The sequence below is a fragment of the Podarcis muralis genome, chromosome 18, assembly GCF_964188315.1.
Source record: "Podarcis muralis chromosome 18, rPodMur119.hap1.1, whole genome shotgun sequence".
NCBI classification, from domain to species: Eukaryota; Metazoa; Chordata; class Lepidosauria; order Squamata; family Lacertidae; genus Podarcis; species Podarcis muralis.
In genome coordinates this window covers 4,775,727-4,799,133 of record NC_135672.1, presented here as the reverse complement: position 1 = coordinate 4,799,133, position 23,407 = coordinate 4,775,727, and the positions used below count along the sequence as shown (strand labels likewise).

The following is a 23,407-nucleotide window of genomic DNA, read 5'->3' as shown; positions in this document are numbered from 1 at the left end:
CCTAGGATTAAGTTATAATTAAATAAATGGGATTTAGAATATAATAGGCTGTAGGAATTGTGTATTGATTTGTAATGATTTGTTGGGTCTCTGGACCGTAATAAAGATTGATTGATTGAGAATATTAAGAAAAGTGAGTAAGATGGGCTATAATTGGAAATTGTTTTAGTTTTAAAATGATATTGGAAAGCTGTTACTTTTAACTACAAGGAAACTCAGAAGGTTGTTTAAAAGGTTGGATTTGTAAAGAATTAAATTTGTTGTTATTGTTTATCTGTTTATTGTTCCTTTTTTCTTCTTTCGTTCATTGATGTGTTTTTCTTTTTTTCTGTTTTTGTGTGTCATTCTGCTTTTTTTTGTTTTGTTATAATTGTGGAAAATCTAATATATATATTTTAAAGAGAGGGTGGATAATACACCCCTTAAATTGAATGAATAAATAAACGGTGGAAATGCAATGAAGGGAAAAGCAGTCAATGAATTTTAATAGAAGGAACGCAAAATAAATCAATGGATGGATGCAAATGCCGGAAATCTTGTCTGCGGACAAAAGTACCGAGTCCTCTATGTCTTTCTTAGGCTGAATGGGGGAAGCGGACAAATAGAGCCAACTACACCGTCAATCAAGTGACGTAAACCTCAACTCCAGACCAATCAACAGGGCGGGCGGGGAAAGGAAAAGGGGCAGAGGCCTGATGCCCCTTTCCAACCTATCCTCAGAGAGGATTCTCTTTTCCCCCGCCTACCAGTCCCTCCTCGTTCCTCTTTTTACTGGGCAGCCGGGCAGTCAGTCATTGCGACGGCCAGCCAATGAGAAGCCCAGGCAGGCCTTGAGAGGGAAGCTTCAAACTTTAAAAGCAAGATGGCGGCGGGGGCGGCGTTGCCGCTGCGACAGCGGCTGTGAGGAAGCCGCGGCGGGCGCGCGGCCCTCGGTCGGGGCTGCGCGGGCGGCTCTCCGGCCGCGTCTCGAGGCGACCCCGCCGGGCCGAGATTCCGCCGCCGGCCGCGCGGGGATGGAAGTAGCCGCTGCCTCCTGTGGGAAATCTGCGCATGTGCGGGAGGAGTGAGCATGCGCAGATGCGCCTCCTCGGCCCCTCGGCCGCCCTCTAGTGGCGGAATGGAACCAGGCTCCCTGCCGCTCTCGGTCCGGCTGCGCGAGGCTCTGTCGGGCGGAGAGTGCGAGTAAGCGCATGTGTGAACGCACCTGTTCACGTGTACACGTGAATTTCTCTAGCGGCTTCTCCCTCTTTTCTTCGCTTGTTCCTTTCTGGCTTTGCAAAAGCTTTCATATGTAAACAACTACCCCTGAAATAATAATAATTTCACTAATATTAATAATAATAATTATTATTAATAACTGTTAATAATAATAATAATACCAGTGCTTTTCTTCTAGAAAAAAGGGGCCGGTACTCGCCATGTAGTTACAGTAAGTGACACACTTTTAATCGGTGCTTTTCTTCCAGGGAAAAACGGTGCCAGAACCCTGGAGAACCCCTAGAAAAAAAGCACTGATTATTACAAAACGTAAATCTCTCCAACTGGTTTTGGGGGCTTCTTGGCTTGCAGATCTTAATTCCTGGAATTTTATCTCTTAGTTGCTGTTTCCTTGCTTCTCAGGATGGTCGAAGCCCTTCTGCAGCAGGGAGCGGACCCCAACTTGGTTCTGCCTGAGGGGATTGCCGGCATCCACCTTGCGGCCGGCATGGAGCAGGAGAGTGGGATCCGGTGCCTTGCCCTCATCCTCCGGTACGGCGGAGACCCCAATATCAGGTATTCTGCAGGGTCCTTCTGCTACATCCATGGGGAAATTAGCTCTGAACCCACCAGTGGGCATCTAGTGTGAGCAAACGTATTTGGCATCAGATTGCTTGTATACCCTGTAGCATTTCTCCGGTGAAAATAGGGACATCCTATTTAATAATAGGGACGCGGGTGGCGCTGTGGGTTAAAGGTCGGTGGTTCGAATCCCCATGACAGGGTGAGCTCCCATTGCTCAGTCCCTGCTGCTGCCAACCTAGCAGTTCGAAAGCACGTCAAAGTGCAAGTAGATCAATAGGTACCACTCCGGCGGGAAGGTAAACGGCGTTTCCGTGCGCTGTTCTGGTTCGCCAGAAGCGGTTTAGTCCTGCTGGCCACATGACCCGGAAGCTGTACGCAGGCTCCCACGGCCAGTAAAGCGAGATGAGCGCCACAACCCCAGAGTCGGCCACGACTGGACCTAATGGTCAGGGGTCCCTTTACCTTTATTTAATAATAATAAATAAATAAATTTACTATTTATACCCCACCCATCTGACTGGGTTGCCCCAGGAATTCTGGGCAGCTTCCAACATACAGTGAGCGCTCGGGTTGCAAACATGATCTACGCAGGAGGCACATTCGCAACGCCATGTCTGCGTACACGCGGGTTGCGATTCAGCGCTTCTGCGCATGTGCAAAGCACGATTTAGCGCTTCTGCGCATGTGTGAGCACAGAAACAGTAACCCGTTCCGGTACTTCTGGGTTTTGGCGTGTCCGTATCCCGAAAATGCACAATGTGAAGCATCTGTAATCCGAGGCATGACTGTATATAATAAGATAAAACATGACTGTATCTAAGAAGATAAAACTTTAAACATTACCAAAAAAAATCCCTATACATGGCTGCCTTCAGATGTCTTCTAAAGAATATGTGGTTACTTTTTTCTTTGACATCTGATGGGAGGGCATTCCAGAGTAGCGGCGCCATCACCTGGTTCCCTATAACCTCACTTCTCACAGGGAGGAAACTGTCAGAAGACCCTCGGAGCTGGACCTCTGTGTCTGAGCTGGGCAATGTGGGTGGAGACGCTCCTTCAGGTATACTGGGCCAAGGCCGTTTAAAAGTCAACACTGAGACTTTGAATGGTGCTCAGAAACATGCTGGGAGCTATTGAAGATCCTTTAGGACCAGTGTTATGTGGTCCCGGCAGCCACTCCCAGTCCCCAGTCTAGCTGCTGCATTCTGGATTAGTTGCAGTTTCCAGGTCACCTTCCAAGGTAGCCCCACAGAGAGCACATGGCAGTAGTCCAAGCAGGAGATAACTAGAGCATGCACCACTCTGGCAAGACAATGCGCAGGCAGGGAGGGTCTCAGCCAGATGGAGCTGGTAGACAGCTGCCCTGGACACAGATTTGACCAGCACATCCAGTGGTTAATAATAATAATAATAATAATAATAATAATAATAATAATTTATTTATACCGTGTCCATCTGGCTGCGTTTCCCCAGCCACTCTGGGCTGCTTCCAACACAATATTAAAATAAAGTAATGCATCAAACATTAAAAGCTTCCCTAAACAGGGCTGCCTTCAGATGTCTCCGAAAAGTCTGGTAGTTGTTGTTCTCTGACATCTGGTGGGAGGGCATTCCACAGGGCGGGCGCCACCACTGAGAAGGCCCTCTGCCTGGTTCCCTGTAACTTGGCTTCTCGCAATGAGGGAACCGCCAGAAGGCCCTCAGAGCTGGACCTCAATGTCCAGGCAGAACGATGGAGGTGGAGACGCTCCTTCAGGTGTACTGGACAGAGGCCGTTTAGTTCTGACCTCAAGATAATAAAATTCTAACGTCAAGAACCATGCAGATCCAGAGACCTGCTTTACTTTAAAGGGAAAGATCGTAGTTCAGTGATAGAGCATGCACACCTTGCATGAATCTCTGGGTGGGGGCTGGGGGGCGCTGGGAAGGAGAGCTGCTGCCAGTACTAAGCTGGGTGCTTGGCTGCCCGTTGTTCGCGACAAGAGGCCAGTGCAATAAATCGGGGCTCTTGACGCCCTTCAGGCCTTGGGCCCCTAACGTTGTGCAAGGTGGAATCCCAGGTTTTGCTTGTGATTTAGGTCCGTGGATGGTCTCACCCCCTTGCATGTGGCAGCCGCCTGGGGGTGCTACACGTGCCTAAAGCTCTTGCTGATGGAAGGAGGAGACCCCCACCTGAAAGACCAGGTAGGCCAGAGAGTTCTTGCCATTGGGGGGGGGGGGGAGACAGGCTTGCAGGGACTTCCTGTTGCTGTTGAGCTGAGACACTGCTGGCTGGTTTCTGGTTGGGGTCTGTGGTAAACGGGATGCTGTCTGGGCCCCCTTTGACCCGATCCAGCAGCCGTGCTCTTTTTAAGTTCTTCCAGTCATAGGCTAGGACCCTTGTACCTACGGGACCACCTCTCCACCCCACGGAGGATCTTAAGGTCCACAAATGACAACACCTTGGAGGTCCCAAGTCGCAAGGTGGTTAGACTGGTCTCAACTAGGGCCAGGGCCTCTTCAGTATTGGCCCCGACTTGGTGGAACGCTCTGTCCCAAGAGACTAGGGCCCTGTGGGACTTGACATCTTTCCGCAGGGCCTGCAAGACAGAGCTGTTCCGCCTGGCCTTTGGTTTGGACTCAGTCTGACCCGTAGGCTTCCCTCCCCTTATGGTTTTAACTTTTAAAATGAGGCTGCATTTTAAACCTGTATTTTAATTTGTTTGTTGTTGTTTTCTTATTATGTTTTTACTGAAATTTAATTGATGTTAGCCGCCCTGAGCCCTGCTCTGGCCGCGGAGGGCGGCGTATAAATAAAATTTATTATTATTATTATTATTATTATTATTATTATTATTATTACAAAGATAGTTAGAGTAGACCCACTGACGTCATGAGAAACCATTCCAGGGAGAGCCAAAGCACTGGCGGTTGACGAGTTGAAGCTGCGAAATTCTTTCTTGGTTACCTGTCCCATGTTAATTGGAATAAGGAAGGGCAAGGAAAGGAACTTGGATGGAGAGAACTAGCAAGCCAGATTAGCTCGGGGGGGGGGGGGGAGACGCCCGGCTCCTTGGTCCTCTAGCCTCTTCTTCCTCCCAGGACGGGAACACTGCCTTCGACCTGGCTTTGGAGGAAGGGAACGAGATGTGCCTCCGTATCTTGCAAGAGTTCCTGGACGAGCCTGGAGAGGGGCAGCACCTCTGGATGAGTAAGTAGAGAGAAGCAATCAAGCTCCCCGCCCCCCCCCCCATGCAATGCTATCTTGGCATCCTATCCCCCGATTTTAAACTTTACATTCTCTTTTTTTTTTTAATTAATTTCAATTCATTACACAGACATTCAAACAACAGAGAAAAACATACCAAACACGAAAAAAAGAAAAAAAGAAATTTCATAACAAAAGACACCGACAAATTAAACTTACAATAAATGACTTCCCTTCATCTCTGGTTTCGGAGTATGATACAAAATATTGTAACCTGCAGTTTCGTTTTCTTAAATCTCTTTGCGTCACAGGCGTAATTTCTAGCCTACTGTGATTTTTAAGTTTTTAACCTCTAGTTCAATATATGACATAAATTTATTCCATTCATCATTAAACTTTTTGGTTTTTTGGTTTCTTATTTTCTGCGTCATTTCTGCCAATTCTATATAATCAAACAATTTAGATTGCCACTCCCTTATAGTTGGGATTTTCGATGTTTTCCAGTTTTGTGCTATAAATGTTCTAGCGGCTCCTGTAGCATATTGGGAAAGTGTTTGGTCTTCTTTTCTAATTTCTTCTCCAACTATCCCCAAAAGGAAGGCCTCTGGTCTCTTTTTAAAGGTGTATTTAAATATCTTTTTTAGTTCATTGTATATGGGTTCCCAAAAATTTTTAATCACCTCACAGGACCACCACATATGATAATAATTACCCTCCTTAATTTTGCATTTCCAACATGATTTGTCTACATTCTTGTACATTTTTCCTAATCTAACAGGTGTGATATGCCACCTGTACATCATTTTATACATATTTTCTCTAAGTGTTGTACAAGCCGAGAACTTCATACCTATATTCCAAAGTTTCTTCCACTTTTCAAACTCTATAAACTTTACATTCTCATTTGTTTGCTATACCGTAACTGCGGCCGAAACAGAGCTTAGCAAAAAAATCCGGAAGTGTGAGCATGAGAAAACGTGAACCTGTTTAAAATATTTAGTACAGGCTTCCTCAGCCTTGGCCCTCCAGATGTTTTGAGGCTACAGTTCCCATCATCCCTGACCACTGGTCCTGCTAGTCAGGGATCATGGGAGCTGTAAGCCAAAAACATCTGGAGGGCCGAGTTTGAGGAAGCCTGATTTAGTAGTTTTTAAGATGAAAATGCTGGTGGTGCTGTGGGTTAAACCACAGAGCCTCTTGGGCTTGCCGATCAGAAGGTCGGCGGTTCGAATCCCCGCGACGGGGTGAGCTCCCGTTGCTCAGTCCCTGCTCCTGCCAACCTAGCAGTTCGAAAGCACGTCAAAGTGCAAATAGATAAATAGGTACCGCTCTGGCGGGAAGGTAAACGGCATTTCCGTGCGCTGCTCTGATTCGCCAGAAGCGGCTTAGTCATGCTGGCCACATGACCTGGAAGCTGTACGCCGGCTCCCTCGGCCAGTAAAGCGAGATGAGCGCCGCAACCCCATAGTTGCCTTTGACTGGACTTAACTGTCCAGGGGTCCTTTACCTTTTACAGTTATTTTCTGCAATTTTCAAAAATGCTTGAGATATGTAGCAGGATGCCAGCAACTCCTGTTTCCCTAATTTCAGAGGCTCAAATTAAATAATCCTAGCCTCATTTGTCCCTCTCTTTCTTTTTTATACAGGCTACCGAAGAGAAGAAAGCTTCCTCACCACCGTGACTGAAGACACCTTGAACCCTGGGCGGTCCTTGAGGCTTTATGACGCTTGCCCCATCCTCTCTGGCGGAAGCTTGCGGCCTCCTCCGGATGAGAGCCTTCAGCATGCGAAGCCACCCACCTTCCTTTCTCGTCCTCCGAAGAGTCAAGATAAAACTTCTTCCTTTGAGGACAGGATCGCTTCTTCGTTCCTAACGGAGTGTTCTTTGGCTTCCAGCACTTTGTCTGATCAGGGAGACTGTGCTCAGCCGGCAGCCTCAGCCGGCTTGGGCGGCGTGCTTGGGCAGCCAGCCCCCAGTCCCTTGGCAACACGGGGTTTTCACATCGGAGGACCCGAGCCCCTCAAACCAGATCTTGGCACAACCCAAACTCATTGCGTCCAGAGCACTACAGCTAAGGGGTCCCCTTTGCCTCCAGACAGCGCATTTCCCCCCTCCACTTTAATCGACAGCAAGCTGAGAGCGAGCCTCGAAATACAGAACGCTAACAGATCCCAGGAGATCCCCGGGCCCTCTCCCACCCATGCAGTTGTGTCCGAATGTGAAGCAGATCCTGTTGCCAGCATGCAGGATCCCAACGCCACCTTCAACCTCTCCCACTATGGCAGCTTCCTAGACCCAGACCTCGTGGTGAGGGCCACAGGCCACGAAGGGCTGGACGTCACCTCGCCCGATCACGCCTACCTGTTCACCCGGGAGAACGCTGCAGCCGTCTCGGACCTGGAAAAGACGGTCGTGGTCAATGCGGAGTTACTGCCGAGCGGCTGTGGGAATCTGGGCGGAGGCGCCAAACGAGCCGAATCGTTTAGTGAAAGCTCAAGCAGTGGCCAGTATGCCTCGTGCGACAGCGAATGTTACGCAAGCACTACGGAAGCGCTCCGCTGCAGCGAGGCTCAGAACCAGGAGGGAAGGGAGGCCAGCTTCAGCTGTTCCACGTTCAGCTCCCACAACACTGAGAGCAACAGTTTAATGTCAGAATTGTCTGCCAGAGGACCGGTAAGCAGCTCCGGAGAGCCGCTTGAGGCATTTAGCGAGAGGAATTCTCCTGCTAGGTCTGACCGCCTGAGACATTTGTGTAACAGAATTGGTTGCAAGGGGGCTTATTCCAACACATGCGCTGGGAGGCAATCTTTGGACCTGTGCAGCTTTGGGAAGGACGAACGGCCCAAGAACAGCAGGCAGCCGGGTTTCTCCCAAACGTCCCAGGTTCTTGCAAATTGCCTTTTGCAGAAGTGGGGAAACCAAGGCACGGACTCTCCGCCATTGAGGGAAACGCAGAAGCCAAGGATTTCTGGAGCAGAGAACGAGCACCTTTCAGAAATTTCCTCTCCCATCGTTGGGAGAGTTGGTACCTGGGAACAGCAAGGCAAACTAAAAGGGAGTGGGTCACCTGAAGTGCAGGAAAGGTTGAGTACAGAGGAAAGGAGAGGATTTCACTCCATGAGTACCAAGGATGTGGAGGAACACTTGTGGACTCCAGAAACAGTGCTCATACAGAAGGCATCTGAAGAGACGTCTTCCCCGGGGAATGAGAGCCCTGTCCCTTCCGGGATGGTCTGGGATGCGGCTGAAACAATAGCCATCCCTCATCAAACTCCTCCAAGCATCAAAGAAGAGCCGGCCGGCTTGGAGGCCAAGCTGAGGTCAATGATGCTGGCGACCAGGGTCTGCCATTCACCGCTGCTCCAGCCCCACCAAAGCCCCCGGCACGTTACACCCCGAACCAAAAGCCGCATGATGGCGTCGGCCACGCACAATGCCAGCTCTTCCTCCTCCCTCTTCGATGAGACCCTGGAGGTGCCACAGCGTCCCAGGCGGACGAGAAACCCCAGAGGGCAGGTTCCGGTCTCCAGCGATAGGCAAGATCGATCCGCTGGCCCAAGGAACAGCGGCCTGCCTGGTGCGGCGGGAGGCGAGAACGGTGAACTCGATGACACCGTATTAATCAGCGCTGGTCTCAGCAGCTGTGAGCCAGGCAGCTGCTCAGGGTCCCTCCCTTCGGGCGGCCCTCTCATCAGCCTGGATACACCAGGAAGTTCTGGGAGAGAAGTTTGCAGAGGGTATGACCGTTCTGACACCAAATGTGGCAGCGACCGTGCGACAGATTCAGGGGAAGAGCTTCCCTTGAAGGAGGAGAAGCTGCCACCAGGGAATGGTGCCCGAGAAAGCCTGGATGCTGTGCTGCCTCGGGGTGAACCTGAGCGGCTAAGTGCCAGGCGTGGTACGACCAAGAGGCAGGCCAATCGCTCGCGAGTGAGCTTCAGCCGGCTGCCTGCACCGAGAGTGTCCACCTGCCCGTCCGGACGGATGAGTCCCATTGCCCAAGATGTCCAGCTGTCGCCCGGTGGCCGGCCAGTGAACCTGAGTGCCACCGAGCCCGTGGAATACCTTTATGAGGATGAAGGGCACGCCCTCGTGGAGCGCCACGTCCCTTGCACGGACGACTCTGTGGCCAACACCACCAGCTCCGAAGACACCGTCATCTACGACTGGCGGGCATACACCGGTCAAGCGGCCGGGCCGGCAGATGTGGGCGGCAGCTCTCCGCCAGCCGCCTCTGAGCTGAGCCATCTCTCAGACGAAGCGCTAGTCCGGCAGCTTCGAGACTTCGGCGTCAACCCGGGTCCTGTAACGGGACTCACCAGGAAAATTTACCTGCAGCTACTTGAGAAGCTGATGAGCGACCCGAAGACCAAGGCCCGGAAGGGGTCTGCAGGTGGGTCGCTGCTTTGCCTGGGAGTAGGGGAGGGCCTCAGCCCATTGATGGAGGCCTTCTTTGCATGCAGAAGGTCCCGGGCTCATAGCTGTCAACGTTTCCCTTTTTTTAAGGGAAATTCCCTTATTCCGAATAGGATTCCTCGCAAGAAAAGGGGAAAGTTGACAGCTATGCTCCAGGGTCATCTCCAGAAAGGGCACCCCATGTGCTTCTTTGCCTTTAACTGACATGCCTTTAAGGTTGTGAGAGGGAGGTTTACATATGGTTTACATATCTCCTTTGCTGATTCTAATTTGTAGGCTAAGGGGCTGAGAACTCCTCTTAAAAATAATAATATTAATACACAAATCCCCACCACCACACACACTTACACCTGTTCTGATCTAGGGCTGGGCGATACCTGGTTTTCAACATCGCAATATATCACCAGCTAAACATCGTGAAATGTTGATACAGTGGTACCTTTGGTTGCGAACAGGATCCATTCCGGAGCCCCATTCGCAACATGAGCAGAACGCAACCCGCGTCTGTGCGGGTCACGATTCGCTGTTTCTGTGCATGCACGTGACGCCATTTTGAGTATCTGCGCATGCGTGAGCAGCGAAACCCAGAAGTAACCCTTTCTGGTACTTCCGGATCGCCGCAGGACACAACCTGAAAAGATTTGACCCGAAGCGTCTTTAACCCGAGGTATGACTGTATATCACAACATCTGACATAAGAATGGAGCTGTGTAGAGGCACGGGCTGGCTTCACAGTTTTTCCCACATTGTGATTTTTGCATAACAGCCACACACACACGATTCGCGATATATTGCCAGTTCCAAAATTATGAAACCGATATCACAACCAGTTTAGAACGATATAGCAATCTATCGCTCAGCCCTATTCTGCTCATGCACGATTTAACAAAGTCTCTCCCCTGTGATCGTATATTGAGATAATATTCCACCCTTCTTTCCTTGTTCTGTGTCGTGTGCGTCTCTCCACCATGTGCTAACAAACTTCTCTGTTTTGGTGGCGGTGGGGTTGTCTGTTCTTCACTCGCCTCCAGGCTACAGCCCGGAATTGTCTTCTGCCCTGGACACTTACCAGATCCCAGATGGCCAGGAGGACGAGATGGCTTTGTCCAGGCAGTTCGACCAGCCGGACAAGAGCCGCAAGTGGAGGGAGGGCCTTCTCAAGTCCAGCTTCAACTACCTGCTCCTGGATCCCAGGTGTGGAAGCTTTTCCCCGATTCTGCCGTCTCAGCTGCCCCTGGGGGGGGGGGGAAGGAGGCAATTCCTACCTTTTCAGACTCAGCTGAGCTTTGGGCGAAAACTGAGGGTGTAGTTTGACAGCGTGCAGTCTTCTCCACGGAACAGAACCCTCAGGGTGTTGTCAGGCCTCTCTGGCCATGCGAGGAAAGGGCTTGGAGACCCTCTCTCCTTGCCTCTGCTCCACGGCCTCACAGCCCCATCTGATCACCAGTTCAAACGGAGAAGAGCTTGTCAGCTGGTAGAGCACAAGTCTCTTAACCTCAGGGTTGTGGGTTTGAGCATTGCCGGGGTTGGACTAGATTAGGGTTTCCCAAACTTGGGTCCCCAGCTGTTTTCGCACTACAACTCCCATCATCCCTAGCTAGCAGGACCAGTGGTCAGCGATGATGGGAATTGTAATAATAATAATAATTTTTTATTTATACACCGCCCTTTCCGGTTCAAAAACCGGGCTCAGGGCGGCTAACAACAAATTTAAAACACTTAATTATAAAAGCAGCATAAAATACGGTATAAAAACATGAACAATAAAAATCAAAAATCAGTTAGATAATCCCCAGGGCTAGCTGGCTGAATTGGTCCTACTTGGGCCAGTGAGGAGCCCAGGGGAGAATGAGCTGTGGGGTCTCAGAGCGGGTGATCTTCATAAAAGGGGAGGGGGACGAAAGAGAAGGGAAATAAAAGATCAGGCTGAATTCAAATTAAAGGCCAGGTGGAACAGCTCTGTCTTACAGGCTCTGCGGAAGGAGGTTAAATCCTGAAGGGCCATAGTCTCATGGTCAGAGAACAGCTGAGGACCCAAGTTTGGGAAACGCTGGGCTTAGGTGGCCCTCATGGTCCCTTCTAGCTCGGCAGCTCTATGATTCTATGACCCAGGGGTGGGAAAGCTCAAGCCCAGGCGTCCAAGGGCCAAATACTCTCCAGGCCACACAGAATATCCTTGCCAGTCCTGCTTTGCGCACACACACACACACACACACACACACCCCAGGTGTCTTGGCCTGGCTGGGATGCACCCTTGGAACTCTGATCATGCCACTAGGTTACCTGGATGGAAGTAACATTTTCATCCATTTCTCCACCTGCCTCTGTCCCTGCACGTCGCCTCTGGAAGAGAATGCAGCCCTCGAGCTGAGGGAAAGAGTTCCTGATCTAGGGGGTTGCATTTTGTGAGTGCATGTGTCTCACACAGACCATATTGTGCCTCCTAGCATCCCCCTAAGAACCTAAGGAGAGCCTGCTGCTGGATCCGGCCAGTGCTCCACCTAGTCCAGCATCCTGTTCCCGACCAGATGCCTCCAAGGGAACGCAACAGGCAGGGCACGGTCGCAAGGGCCGTCACCCCTCCTGCCGTTTCCAGGAGCTGGTGCTCAGAAGCATGGCCACCTTCGGCCGTGGAAGCGGAGCTTGGCCATCATGGCTGGCAGCCGTTGTCGGCCTCCCTGCTCCTCCACGAATTTGTCCAGTCGCCTCTTAAAGCCCTCCAGGTTATATATAATAATAATAATAATAATTTATTATTTATACCCCGCCCATCTGGCTGAGTTTCCCCAGCCACTCTGGGCGGCTCCCAATCGAGTGTTAAAAACAACACAGCATTAAATTTAAAAAACTTCCCTAAACAGGGCTGCCTTCAGATGTCTTTTAAAAATAAGATAGCTGCTGATTTCCTTGACATCTGATGGGAGGGCGTTCCACGGGTTCCACTACCGAGAAGGCCCTCTGTCTGTTTCCCTGTAACCTCACTTCTAGCAACGGACCTCAGTGTCCGGGCAGAACGATGGGGGTGGAGACGCTCCTTCAGGTATACTGGACCGAGGCCATTTAGGGCTTTAAAGGTCAGCACCAACACTTTGAATTGTGCTTGGAAACGTACTGGGAGCCAATGCAGATCTCTCGGGACCGGTGTTATATGGTCCCGGCGGCTGCCCCCAGTCACCAGTCTAGCTGCCGCATTCTGGATTAATTGCAGTTTCCGGGTCACCTTCAAAGGTGGCCCCACACAGAGCTCATTGCAGTAGTCCAAGCGGGAGATAACTAGAGCATGCACCACTGGCAAGACAGTCCGTGGGCAGGTAGGGTCTCAGCCTGCATCCCAGGTGGAGCTGTTAGACAGCCGGTTGCTGGCCCATCGCTGCCTCCCGTGGCGGCGAGTTCCACTGGTTAACTGCCCTTCTGCCTGTGCCCGACAGGGTGACCCAGAACCTGCCCTTCCGCAGCCAGTACATCAGCCGGGCCGAGTGTTTCCGGACATTCATCAGCGCCATCTTCTACGTGGGCAAGGGGAAGCGCTCCCGGCCGTACTGCCACCTCTACGAAGCCTTGACGCACTACCAGCAGAGCCGGAGGAAGCCAGGCAGACAGGTGCAGACAGAGCAAAGCCCAGGGTGGTGCCCCACTCTCAGCTCCGGCCCTCCCCTGCCTTGAGGCAAATGCCACAGGGTGGGGGGGTTAGGCCAGAGAGATGCAGTGGCCAAGATGCACCCGCCAGTCAACTTCTGGACAGAGCGCAGGGTGCCAGCTTGAATAAAACACTGGGGGAGGGGGACGCATTGGCCCGCTCCCTGCTGGAAGGGGGGAGGCTGGAGCCAAGCGAGCGCTTGGCTTTTATGCTTACCTGGGAAGAAGACCTACTGAGCCTAAAAGACTTCTTTAAGCTGATAAATAATGCCAGTAGATAAATAGGTACCGCTCCACTGGGAAGGTAAACGGCATTTCCCTGCACTGCTCTGGTTCGCCAGAAGCGGCTTAGTCATGCTGGCCACATAACCCAGAAGCTGTACGCCGGCTCCCTCGGCCAATAAACCTTTCCCTTTACAACGTTTATAAGGACTAGTAATGTAACAATATCACTATGCCCAGAAGTTATGTGTTTATAGTTTTCGCTAACTATCAATACAGTTCTAGTTACGGGTAGGTAGCCATGTTGGCCTGCCATAGTCGAAATAAAAAAAAAAAAATCCTTCCAGTAGCACCTTAAAGGTAAAGGGACCCCTGACCATTAGGTCCAGTTGTGGCCGACTCTGGGGTTGCGGCGCTCATCTCGCTTTATTGGCTGAGGGAGCCGGTGTACAGCTTACGGGTCATGTGGCCAGCATGACTAAGCCGTTTCTGGCGAACCAGAGCAGCGCATGGAAACGCCGCTTCCCTTCCCGCCGGAACTTTCGAACTGCTAGGTTGGCAGGAGCTGGGACCGAGCAACAGGAGCTCACCCCGTTGTGGGGATTCGAACCGCCAACCTTCTAATCGGCAAGTCCTTGGCTCTGTGGTTTAACCCACAGCGCCACCCGCGTCCTATAGTAGCACGTTAGAGACCAACTAAGTTTGTTATTGGTATGAGCTTTCGTGTGCAGGCACACTTCTTCTATAAATACAGTCTTCCCCAATTTGCTACTTGTGATGTTTCTCACAAAAGGTTTGGCTAAATTGTGCATCGTGCTGGTAAATAAGCAACCTGTTTCATATTAGCTAGTTCAGGGGTCTGCAACCTTTAAGACAAAAAAAGCCACTTGGACCCATTTCCGAAGGGGGAAAAAACCTGGGAGCCGCAAAACCATTGTGACATTTAAAGCATGCGCGCCGCTGCCCTCCGATCTGACAGCGGGTGGGAAGGTGACGTCGGGACGGTGTGTGACTAACGCACGCACCGCCCCCATGCGACGTCACAGCCAGTACAGCGCCCGCCACAGTGGGGAGTGTCGGGGCGCATAATGTGCCTCCTCCCCTCGCTAGTATCCGCCCCGGAGCCGCGGCAAAGGTGTAAAAGAGCCACATGCGGCTCCGGAGCCGTGGGTTGCAGACCCCTGAGCTAGTTCCAAGGTGAGCCTCACCACCCCACTCTCCGGTCTGACAACCGCTTCCGAGGCCCGGGCGCAGGAGGCGATGGTGCCCAAGCTGAGGCCAGGAGCTGGGGGGCGACAGCAGACCCAGCCCAGGCACCCTCTCCCTAACATGCAGTGGCACCCAAGTCCCCTCTATGGCTCAAGGGGAGCCAGGTCTAGGCAGGTAGATGGGCGGTTGGGTGCCTTACCTGTACTCTCATATGGAAGAGGAGGCTGGGGCAGCTCGACCCAGTCCATTTTACCCCCCCCCCCAATTTGGGAGGACTAAAGGGGTCCAAGACCCTTTGGCACCTATGAACCCGTGTTGGGCTGCCATCTTCCTGCCTTGGCAGCTGTTTTTTCAGAAGCATCTGGATGAGTCAGGCCCCTTTTGGCAGAGGGAGGCATCCTGTCTTGAAACAGACCTGAAAGCAAAGACTTGTTTTCTGCCGCTAACCTGCTCCCTTCCTTTCCTCCAGGTGTGCTCCAAAGTCCAGCATATCTTGGAAATCTGGGCCAGCGGGCAGGGGGTCATCTCTATGCATTGCTTCCAGAACGTCATTCCGGTGGAAGCCTACACGAGAGAAGCCTGCATGGTGGATGCCATCGGTAAGGCACGTGCCAGCTACGGCTGAAGGGCGGGCTCCGTCCCAGGATAGCTCAGTCGGTAGAGCGTGAGCCTCTTAATTTCAGGGTTGTGGGTTTGATCCCCACATTGGGGATGTGCCCTTTTAAAACGTGTCAGGGAAGGGAGGATTACTGTGCTGTTGTTGTTATAATAACACTTTGGAGGTCTCAGGTCACAAGGTGGTTAGCTTGGTCTCAACTAGGGTCATGCTGGCCACATGACCCGGAAGCTGTACGCCGGCTCCCTCGGCCAATAAAGCGAGATGAGCGCCGCAACCCCAGAGTCGGACACGACTGGACCTAATGGTCAGGGGTCCCTTTACCTTTATGGCCAGGGCCTTTTCAGTACTGGCCCTGACTTGGTGGAACGCTCTGTCACAAGAGTCTAGGGCCCTGTTGGACTTGACATCTTTCCGCAGGGCCTGCAAGACAGAGCTGTTCTGCCTGGCCTTTGGTTTGGACTCAGTCTGACCCTTATGTTTCCCTCCCCTTATGGTCTTGATTTATCGGCTACTTTAAAATGAGGCTGCATTTTAAATTACATTTTAACCTGTATTATGATGTTTTTATTGTAATTTTACTGGTGTTAGCTGCCCTGAGCCCGGCTCTGGCCGGGGAGGGCGGGGTATAAATAAAAAAATTATTATTATTTATTATTGTTGTTTTTATTTTGATTATGCATTCTGTATTTTATGTTGTGATTTTGCATCTTGTGAACCACCCTGAGACCTGTGGGTATAGGGTGGTTTAATTGCTAAATAAATAAATGAGAGAGATGATAGCTCATAGCTCCATAGGGTCAAGCAGCACTTCCTGGAAGTGGCCATCTGAATAGGACTAGGACCACCACATTGCTACCCCCCGCCCAGTCCTAATTCAGACATCCGCTCCAGGGAGGTGGGGGGGGAGATACCGTGGTCAGTGGTATCGAAAGCCACTGGGAGATCTAGGGAAATCAAACGGCTCACGCTCCCCCCGTGTCTTCTTCCAGGGCTGAAGATGCTGACCAATCAGAAGAAAGGGAATTACTACGGCATCGTGGCAGGCTGGCCTATGAGGCGGAGGCGCTGCCTGGGCACCCACCTCCTTCACAGAGCCATGCAGATCTTCCTGGCAGAGGGGGAGCGGCAGCTGCGCCCCGCGGACATCCGCACAGGCCAGTGACAGCTGCCTGGCTCGCGAGGCGTGGCCAGCACCCCACCACATGGACCAGACACGATACCCATGGCCTGGTCAAGGCGGTCGTCACATTATGCCCCAGGTCTTGGGCTAGGACAGGCTTCCTCAACCTCAGCCCTCCAGATGTTTTTGGCCTACAACTCCCATGATCCCTAGCTAGCAGGACCAGTGGTCAGGGATGACGGGAATTGTAGTCTCAAAACATCTGGAGGGCCGAGGTTGAGGAAGCCTGGGCTGGGACTTGCCTTGTTGGCTCCCCGCCCCCCTCCGGCTCAGCTTGGAGTTGGGAGTTCGTGGGGAATGCGGAACTCCCTGCCACTGGATTCCCCAATGTCTCAACAGGAGAGAAGGACCAGTGTCGGACAAGCTTGAATTCGCTCTGGACGCACATTGACAGAACTGAATGTTCACCTCTCTCTTTAAACAGAGTCTCCTGTGCCCTTCTCAGAAACACGTATATATGTAGCCGTCAGACATGTGCTTTTACTGTTTTTAATTCTGTAATTTATGCTTTTATACTTTTTTTTATATGTAGCTTTCTCATTCGGTCCTCCTCTTCCTTCGGATCATGTAGAGTTGGTGAAAAATTAAATGTTTTTCTAGGATCGGGCAGAAACGCGTGGCCTCCTGTCCTCTTTCCTCACCCCCACCCCACTCCTCCTGCCCCTGGTGGCTTCCGGCCTCTGCTCTCGCAGCTCTTTTCAGAAGGGAGGAGGAGAACCTAAGAGCTGAAACGGGCCACTGTGAGGACATCCATTCCACCCTGGCACACACACACTCCTGCTTTAACGCAGGACCTGCAGTTTATGGCTGCCCATCTTTTGCTGAAGCAACTCCAACCATCACCTCTGAGCACGCAGACCTCAAAACAGCATCAGGACTATGGAAAGCCTGGTCCCAAAATGAGCTGGCTTCATAACAAATTTTTAAAATGATTAATTTTTTTTAAAAGTTCAGGAATAACCTTGAGGCATGGGTGGGCTCTTCCTTCCTTGATTTCTCCAAGCTGCACAGCCATCTGCGGGGGCTGCCCTAGATTTCCTCCCTCCAGTGGCGGGGTGGACTAGTTGACCCTCAGGAGTCCCTTTGCCAACTATGGTTTCCTCCTCCTTTCACTTGGAAGGGGCAAATTTCTAGTCTTGTGATGGCCTGGGATTCGGACTCGGATGTTGAACCTGAGGAATGCCAGCCTGCACAGGATTCCCCGCCTCCAGAACCAGCTGACCCGGGTCTGGGGCATGAGCCTGAAGGGTCCTCACCTGAGCTGGGTCCTCAGACGCAGGCATCAGCTGAGTCTGCTCTGGCCCCTGAGGGGATGGAGGACCCATTGCCTGCAGGTGCTCCACTCTCAGCCCCGTCAGAGGAAGCTGAGGTTGCCTCTGTGTCTGGTAACCCTCCAGCCTCTCCTGAACTGCAGAGGCTCAGGGCAGAGAGGCGGAGGGAACTAAGTTCCCGCAGGAGGAGGGCTCGCCTCCAGGCCAGGAGAGGCGAATCACCTGTGGACTGGGGCCGCCCTATGCCTCGGGGCAGATAAAAGCCAGCCAGCCCCAGTCCCAAGTTGCGGGAGCAACATCTTTGGTTGTTGGCTCCAACCTGTCCTGCTGCCCTGCCGGAGCTCCTGACCTCACCCGACGCCCTGCCCTGCACCCAGCTTCGACTTCTATGGACTGCCTTCCTATTGCACCATCGACCTTGGACTGGACTCGGACCTCGCCTCTCGGTTAGCCCACGGGACCAGCACAAGTCTGCTTTGTGGTGAAGGCTGAAGATGTCAGAAACGACCATTGCAGGGTCGTTCTGAGGATGAGACGGGCGACGGGAGAAACCTGAACTCGGAACCAGCCTCTTAACTGCCTGAAAGGAGACACAAGAGGGTAGGAACCAGCCCTACTGCACAAAAGCAAATTTCCTATTTGTTATACCTGCCGTTGGCCCCCAGAAAGTTTCTCAGAAGGAAATGTGGCTCTCAATGATAGGAAGGTTCCACAGCGGTGTCAGAGACTTCTCCTTCCAAGCCTCTACCATCTTTTCTGCAGATCCAAGAAACGACTCCTTTATCTGTTGAGAATATAATACTTTTATTTGAGAGTCTAGGGTGACACTTATCGCACAATCCCGTTTCGTCTCCCGGCTGGAAAGAGCCTGGATCTGTGGAACTCACAGCAGCAGGCTCTCCCCGCCCCTCAAAATAAATAAAAACAAAACCATGGATCAATTTCCAAGCTGGTTAAAACAGTCTCCTAAGAATACAGAATTTTTTTTAAAATAATAAAAAAGGTATTAAGCTGTTTATTATGGTTACGATGCTACTAAGGAGGCTCAACGCTGGTTTGCTTTGTGTGCTTGTAAACAAGCGAAGTCTGGCTGCCCGTCCGTGGATGCGCAACAAGGGTTTGTTCGTTGTGGTGGGTATTCACACACGTGATGCCTTGGAACTCCAGAATCCCAAACTGCAATCCCATACCCTCTTACACGTTGCAGGAAATGACCTTGAGGTGGATTAGGGTAGGCAGGTAATGGTGTAGAGTGGATGGAGATAGCATTTGAAAATGGTTGTGTGTATGTGTTTGTGTATTGTTCCAACCAAATAATGGGTTTTTTTTGGAGGAGTCCTGAGTCAGGGAGGCCTGCTCGTGACAGGATCAAATAATAACTTTTTAAAATCTAATTTGGGACAAAAGAAAGTTATCAGGCAGGGCACCACTGACATCCTGAATTGATCTGTCTCTGGCCACCCTCCCCGCCGCACTGTGGCTTGTGTGACTGTACCCCACATTGCGGCTTGGCAGGTTCTGGGCTGGTGAAAAACAACCAACCAACCACATACGAAGTTAGGATTGGGAGAGGTGGCGAAGTCATTGCGAGTATACGATTCAAACCCAGCAAAATGCTGGAATACTTTTTTTTTTTTTAATGGCTGCAAATGTCTCTGTCCTGGGTGTGTTGTTGAGTAAGGCGAACACTTAGAGGTCAGGAATTCTCTGGCCTGCAGGCCTGTGCTGCCATCTTCCCCAAACCATGCCTTTTCCCTGCTCATCTGGGTCTAATCCTGCACTGGCTGTGTACCGTGGCTGGGAAGAGATCCTTATGGCAGAAAAGGCAGCGGCGCTTAATTCCAGCTGACAAGCGGCGCTTACAGCTGTTTGAAGCCGCTCATTTAAGCGAGTGGGGGAGAGGAAGAAAAAGGTATCTGCCAATTTCGAGGTGAGGTGTGGGGCTCCCCGTCTATCGTGCTATCATAGCGATGTCATGCGATTGGGAGGTCAAATTCAGCCTGCGAGGCCCGTCCTGATCAGGTTCCAGCCCAGGAAACCAAAAAGGTCTCCCACCCCCGGATCCATCTGGGTTTGTGCCCTTTTCCCCTAAAGCCTCGCCAGATTTTGGGGCGCCAGCAACGAGGAGCAGATTTTGAGAAGTCGCCTTTCTCTGTGCCCTGCCGCTTCCCTCTGATCCAAGCCTTTATCATTAGACCAAAGCAGTTGTTCCTAAGTTGAACAAAATGAAACAAAAGCCCCATTCCCAGCCAGAACTCTTTTTTTGCAATTCCTTTCCATTTCTCCTGGTGAATGGGGAAGGGAGGGGAGCGTTCCGAAGGTTTGATACGGAGGAAACGGGCACTGACAAAATAAGGAATTACTCAGTTACGGGGACTTAGTTCTCCCAGCCAAAGTGCCAAAGATTGTGGCAAGGAGAGAGGTGCCTTTACCCTGAAATACCTTTGGGTGCTGCAATTTTTCACAGTACATTTACAAGCTGCCAAAGACCAGAAGCGAACCCCCAAACTCCAGAAGGGCTCCAGGACCTTCTGCCCAGAGAATGCGGAGGTTTGGAGGCGATGTGAAGAGAAAGGGAGGAGGTGTTTGATGGGTGAGTAAATACTGGGGAGCCCTGCCCCCTGAACCTCTTTGCAAGGGGCTTGGGAACGCCTGCCCCACGGCAGAACCTAGCACTGACGCTCGTCTCAAGCAATGGGCAAGCGTTCGAATCTCCCCACTGCCTTCTCCTTCCTGGCTCAGCCAATGTGGAGAATTTGTTTACCACACCCGGTGGGCCTTCGAGGGGCAGAGGGAATTCGGGGGGAGGAGGGTCGCCGATTTAATAAGCTGTATACACAAATCCGGGTCGGTTCAATCGCGCCCGAGTCAGCTTGGCCGGCTCCCAAACGGAGTTGAGGTTGCCATCTTGGGACAGGTCCCGTGGAAGCGCCACAGCCTCTTTTCTGCAGCCTTCCAGAGGCTGAGCGTGAAAAAACGAACGAGGACACTACAAGGGGGAAGGCGAGGGCGAAAGCGCAGGGAGCGGCTGACCCCTTCCCTCCCACCTGTCTTGAGGGTCCACCTCACTCGGCCATGACCCTGCATGTGCCCAGCCCACGAAGGTCCAGTCTGCTTCTCAGTGGAGGAGGAGGAAAGAGCCTTTTCCGCCCGTCCCGCATCGCAGGGCGGAGGTGTCCGCCGGCCACAGCCGCACCTTCTACTGCCGCAGGCTCCAAACCAGAAAAAAACATCCCTCTGGAATCAGCAACGTGAGCAGGCCGCTAGTTTCACGAAGTAGCTGTTAAGGGTTTTTTTTTTATTTCTTATTTCTTCTCTGCTTCTGTTCCATCCGCGGCTGGGACAGCCTCCGGCTCCCATAACAGGAACTCGTGCAGAAGGGTGTTGACGGTTTCCGGACACTCCATCATGACCATGTGGCTGCCTTCGTCAATCACCTTCAGGAAAGCGATGAGCAGGATCTGGGGGGGAAGGAAAGGGGCAGAAGGTGTGAAAGGCGGTTCCCTGCTCTGTGGAAGCCTAGAGGGCTCATCTCACGACCCTCTTGTTATAACAATAATAATTACTATAATTACTTTTATTATTTCAATTTATATACAGTGGATGCTTGGGTTGTGAACATGATCTGTGCGGGATGCACGTTCGCAACCCGCAGCGTTCGCAACCCGCAGCGTTCGCAACCCGCGCCTGCGCACGCACAGGTTGCAATTTGACGCTTCTGCGCATGCACAAAGCACGATTTAGCACTTCTGCACATGCGTGACCACCGAAACCCGGAAGTAACCCGTTCCGGTACTTCCATGTTTCGGCAGTCCGCAACCCAAAAAAAACGCAACCTGAAGCGGCTGTAACCCAAGGTATGACTGTACTGCACTTAAACAGAAGATTCCAGAGTGGTGTACAACGTTAAAAACACATTACAGAACTTTAATGATAAAAAAAATATAATAACAGAGAGCCTAGTAATAAAATAGTCATAATAACAGTCCTCTCCCCCACACTTTCACAGGCCACATAGATTATTTAATGGCCACATGCCTTTGTAAAGAGGAATGTTTTTTGCCTGGCACCTAAAGACATGTAGTGATGGCCCCAGGCAAACCTCTCTGGGGAGAGCATCCCACAATAGGGGAGCCACCACCGAGAAGGCCCCGCTCTCTTGTTGCCACCCTCCAAACCTCTCTAGGGTGGGGGGCATAAAGAATGTCCTCAGATAACAAGCACAGGGTCTGGGTCGGTTCATACAGAGAGAGGTGATCCTTAAGGTATCATCATTATTTACTATTATTAAAAGCAGGAAGAAGGGAAGGGCACACACTCTGTGGTAGATAATTCCAACGCTAGGGGCTACTCTGCTCACCAATCTTGTCCACCCATTTGCTCCCCACCCCGCCTGCCCTTTTACACCTCACCCATCCCTCACCTGTCCCCACCAAAGGGCCCTCCACTCTTTCCCCAAACCCCACCCCAAGCTTTTAAAGGAGGGGAGGAACTACACCCAGCCGTTTGCTAAACTGCAGTGTGAAGCACCTCCCAGCTCCCTTGTTATTTTCCCCCCTTTCTTTTTTTAAAAAATATTTTTATTAGTAATCTCAACGTAACATTTTATCATCCTTAAATTCCCCCCTATTTTCCCCTCCCTCCTCTCCAAAATATAGCCCCCCCCCCGACTTCTCTCAGCTCCTCTCTCTGGTTTATCAACATATGTTATTTTCTGCATGTTACAAAACTGTACAGACCCTTGATTTATCTATCTAGATGTTATCAATAAGAAGTTTGTGAATGTTTATTCAAAACCTGCCAAGGAGTCCAGTTCATTTTGTTGTTCCTTTAAATACTTTGTAAAGGGTTCCCATTCATCTTTAAAATCACAGTTATCCTTGTCATGTAGTTTGTGTGTCCGTTTTGCCAATTCTGCATAGTTTTGCCAATTTATGCAGAACTGGCATACGCCCCTCTGTTAAACAGCTTGCCTTAGGCTGCAGCTGGTGCAAATTTCAGGTTCTTATGACCCTCCAGGAGTTCCCCGTTTCTAGGCATATAACCATAGAATTGGACAGCACTCAAGTGCCCTGAGGCACACCAGAAAACATTATCCCGTTTCTCTGGCCAGAGGTGAAGTTGCTACTTTTGCAGAATTCTACAGTAAGAAACACTCCCAGGCAAGGAGTGGGATTTCCTTCTTTTTTTTCTCCCCCCCCCCATTTATTTATTTTATTTCATTCACATAATATACATTCTTTACAACAAACAACTCCAAAATAAGCAGACAACTCCAAAATAAAATCATTATGTAACAAAACCACAAGTCTCATGTTTTCATTTACACTGATCTCCTCTCCGATACCTTTACTTGATATTTCTGGGTGCTTCCTGCTTTCCTTATAGAATCTTTATAAAAATTTAAACCTCTTAAACACTATGCCAATCTTTCAATTAATTCCTTCACCTCCCTCCCCTCCACCCGTGTGTGATCTTCTTTACCTACTATTATTGCTGTTATTGTTGCGTTATTCACTTTATTTGTTATTCCATCCTTGATATGTTATTATCCTATCTCCTTGCGCCTTTTTTAAAAACTTTTCCATATTAATTTTTAAATGGAGTGGGATTTCACAGGGATTCAGGGCAGGTTTTGCAAAAGCGTTACCTCAGCCATCCGCTGGTCCTCCTCCACAGGGACAAATTTGTCGTGCATGCCGTGAACGAGGAGGACGGGGACGGTCAGCTCCGCATGGTAGACCTCATCCCCCTCCGGCCAGTACTGGCCACTCATCATGGCTCTCAGGACGAAGGACGAGACGTTGAAGGCGTTCCCTTCCTTCAGCAGCTGCTTCTCCTTGGCGCCTTGGCGGGCAAAGCCAGCCCTGCAAGGGGAGCCAAG

General features: G+C 51.0%; 2 protein-coding genes across 4 annotated transcripts in view; one reads left to right on the top strand and one right to left on the bottom strand.

Annotated features, from left to right (window-relative positions):
• Positions 1-834: 834 nt before the first annotated feature.
• On the top strand, positions 835-16,865 carry ANKLE1 (ankyrin repeat and LEM domain containing 1). Of its 3 annotated transcripts, none has more exons than XM_028714042.2 (9): positions 839-1,182; positions 1,621-1,773; positions 3,861-3,966; positions 4,864-4,972; positions 6,616-9,363; positions 10,418-10,580; positions 12,815-12,986; positions 14,923-15,052; positions 16,062-16,865. In XM_028714042.2, exons 1-9 carry the CDS (start codon positions 1,070-1,072, stop codon positions 16,232-16,234), a joined length of 3,867 nt encoding a protein of 1,288 aa, XP_028569875.2. In that variant the 5' UTR covers positions 839-1,069; the 3' UTR covers positions 16,235-16,865. The 3 variants fall into 3 exon arrangements, with proteins under 3 accessions (XP_077778194.1, XP_028569875.2, XP_077778193.1); XM_077922067.1 differs by having other exon boundaries at positions 1,100-1,182; positions 1,599-1,773; XM_077922068.1 differs by lacking the exon at positions 12,815-12,986 and having other exon boundaries at positions 835-1,182; positions 16,062-16,267.
• A 2,927-nt stretch (positions 16,866-19,792) lies between these two features.
• Positions 19,793-23,407, bottom strand: part of ABHD8 (abhydrolase domain containing 8) — a 31,201-nt gene continuing 27,586 nt past the window's right edge. The window contains exons 4-5 of the mRNA XM_028713732.2: positions 23,174-23,390; positions 19,793-20,984 (exon numbers count right to left, since the gene is read on the bottom strand). Of these exons, the coding sequence (XP_028569565.2) occupies positions 20,829-20,984; positions 23,174-23,390 (373 nt within the window). The 3' untranslated portion in view covers positions 19,793-20,828. The remainder of the gene's footprint in view (positions 20,985-23,173; positions 23,391-23,407) is intronic.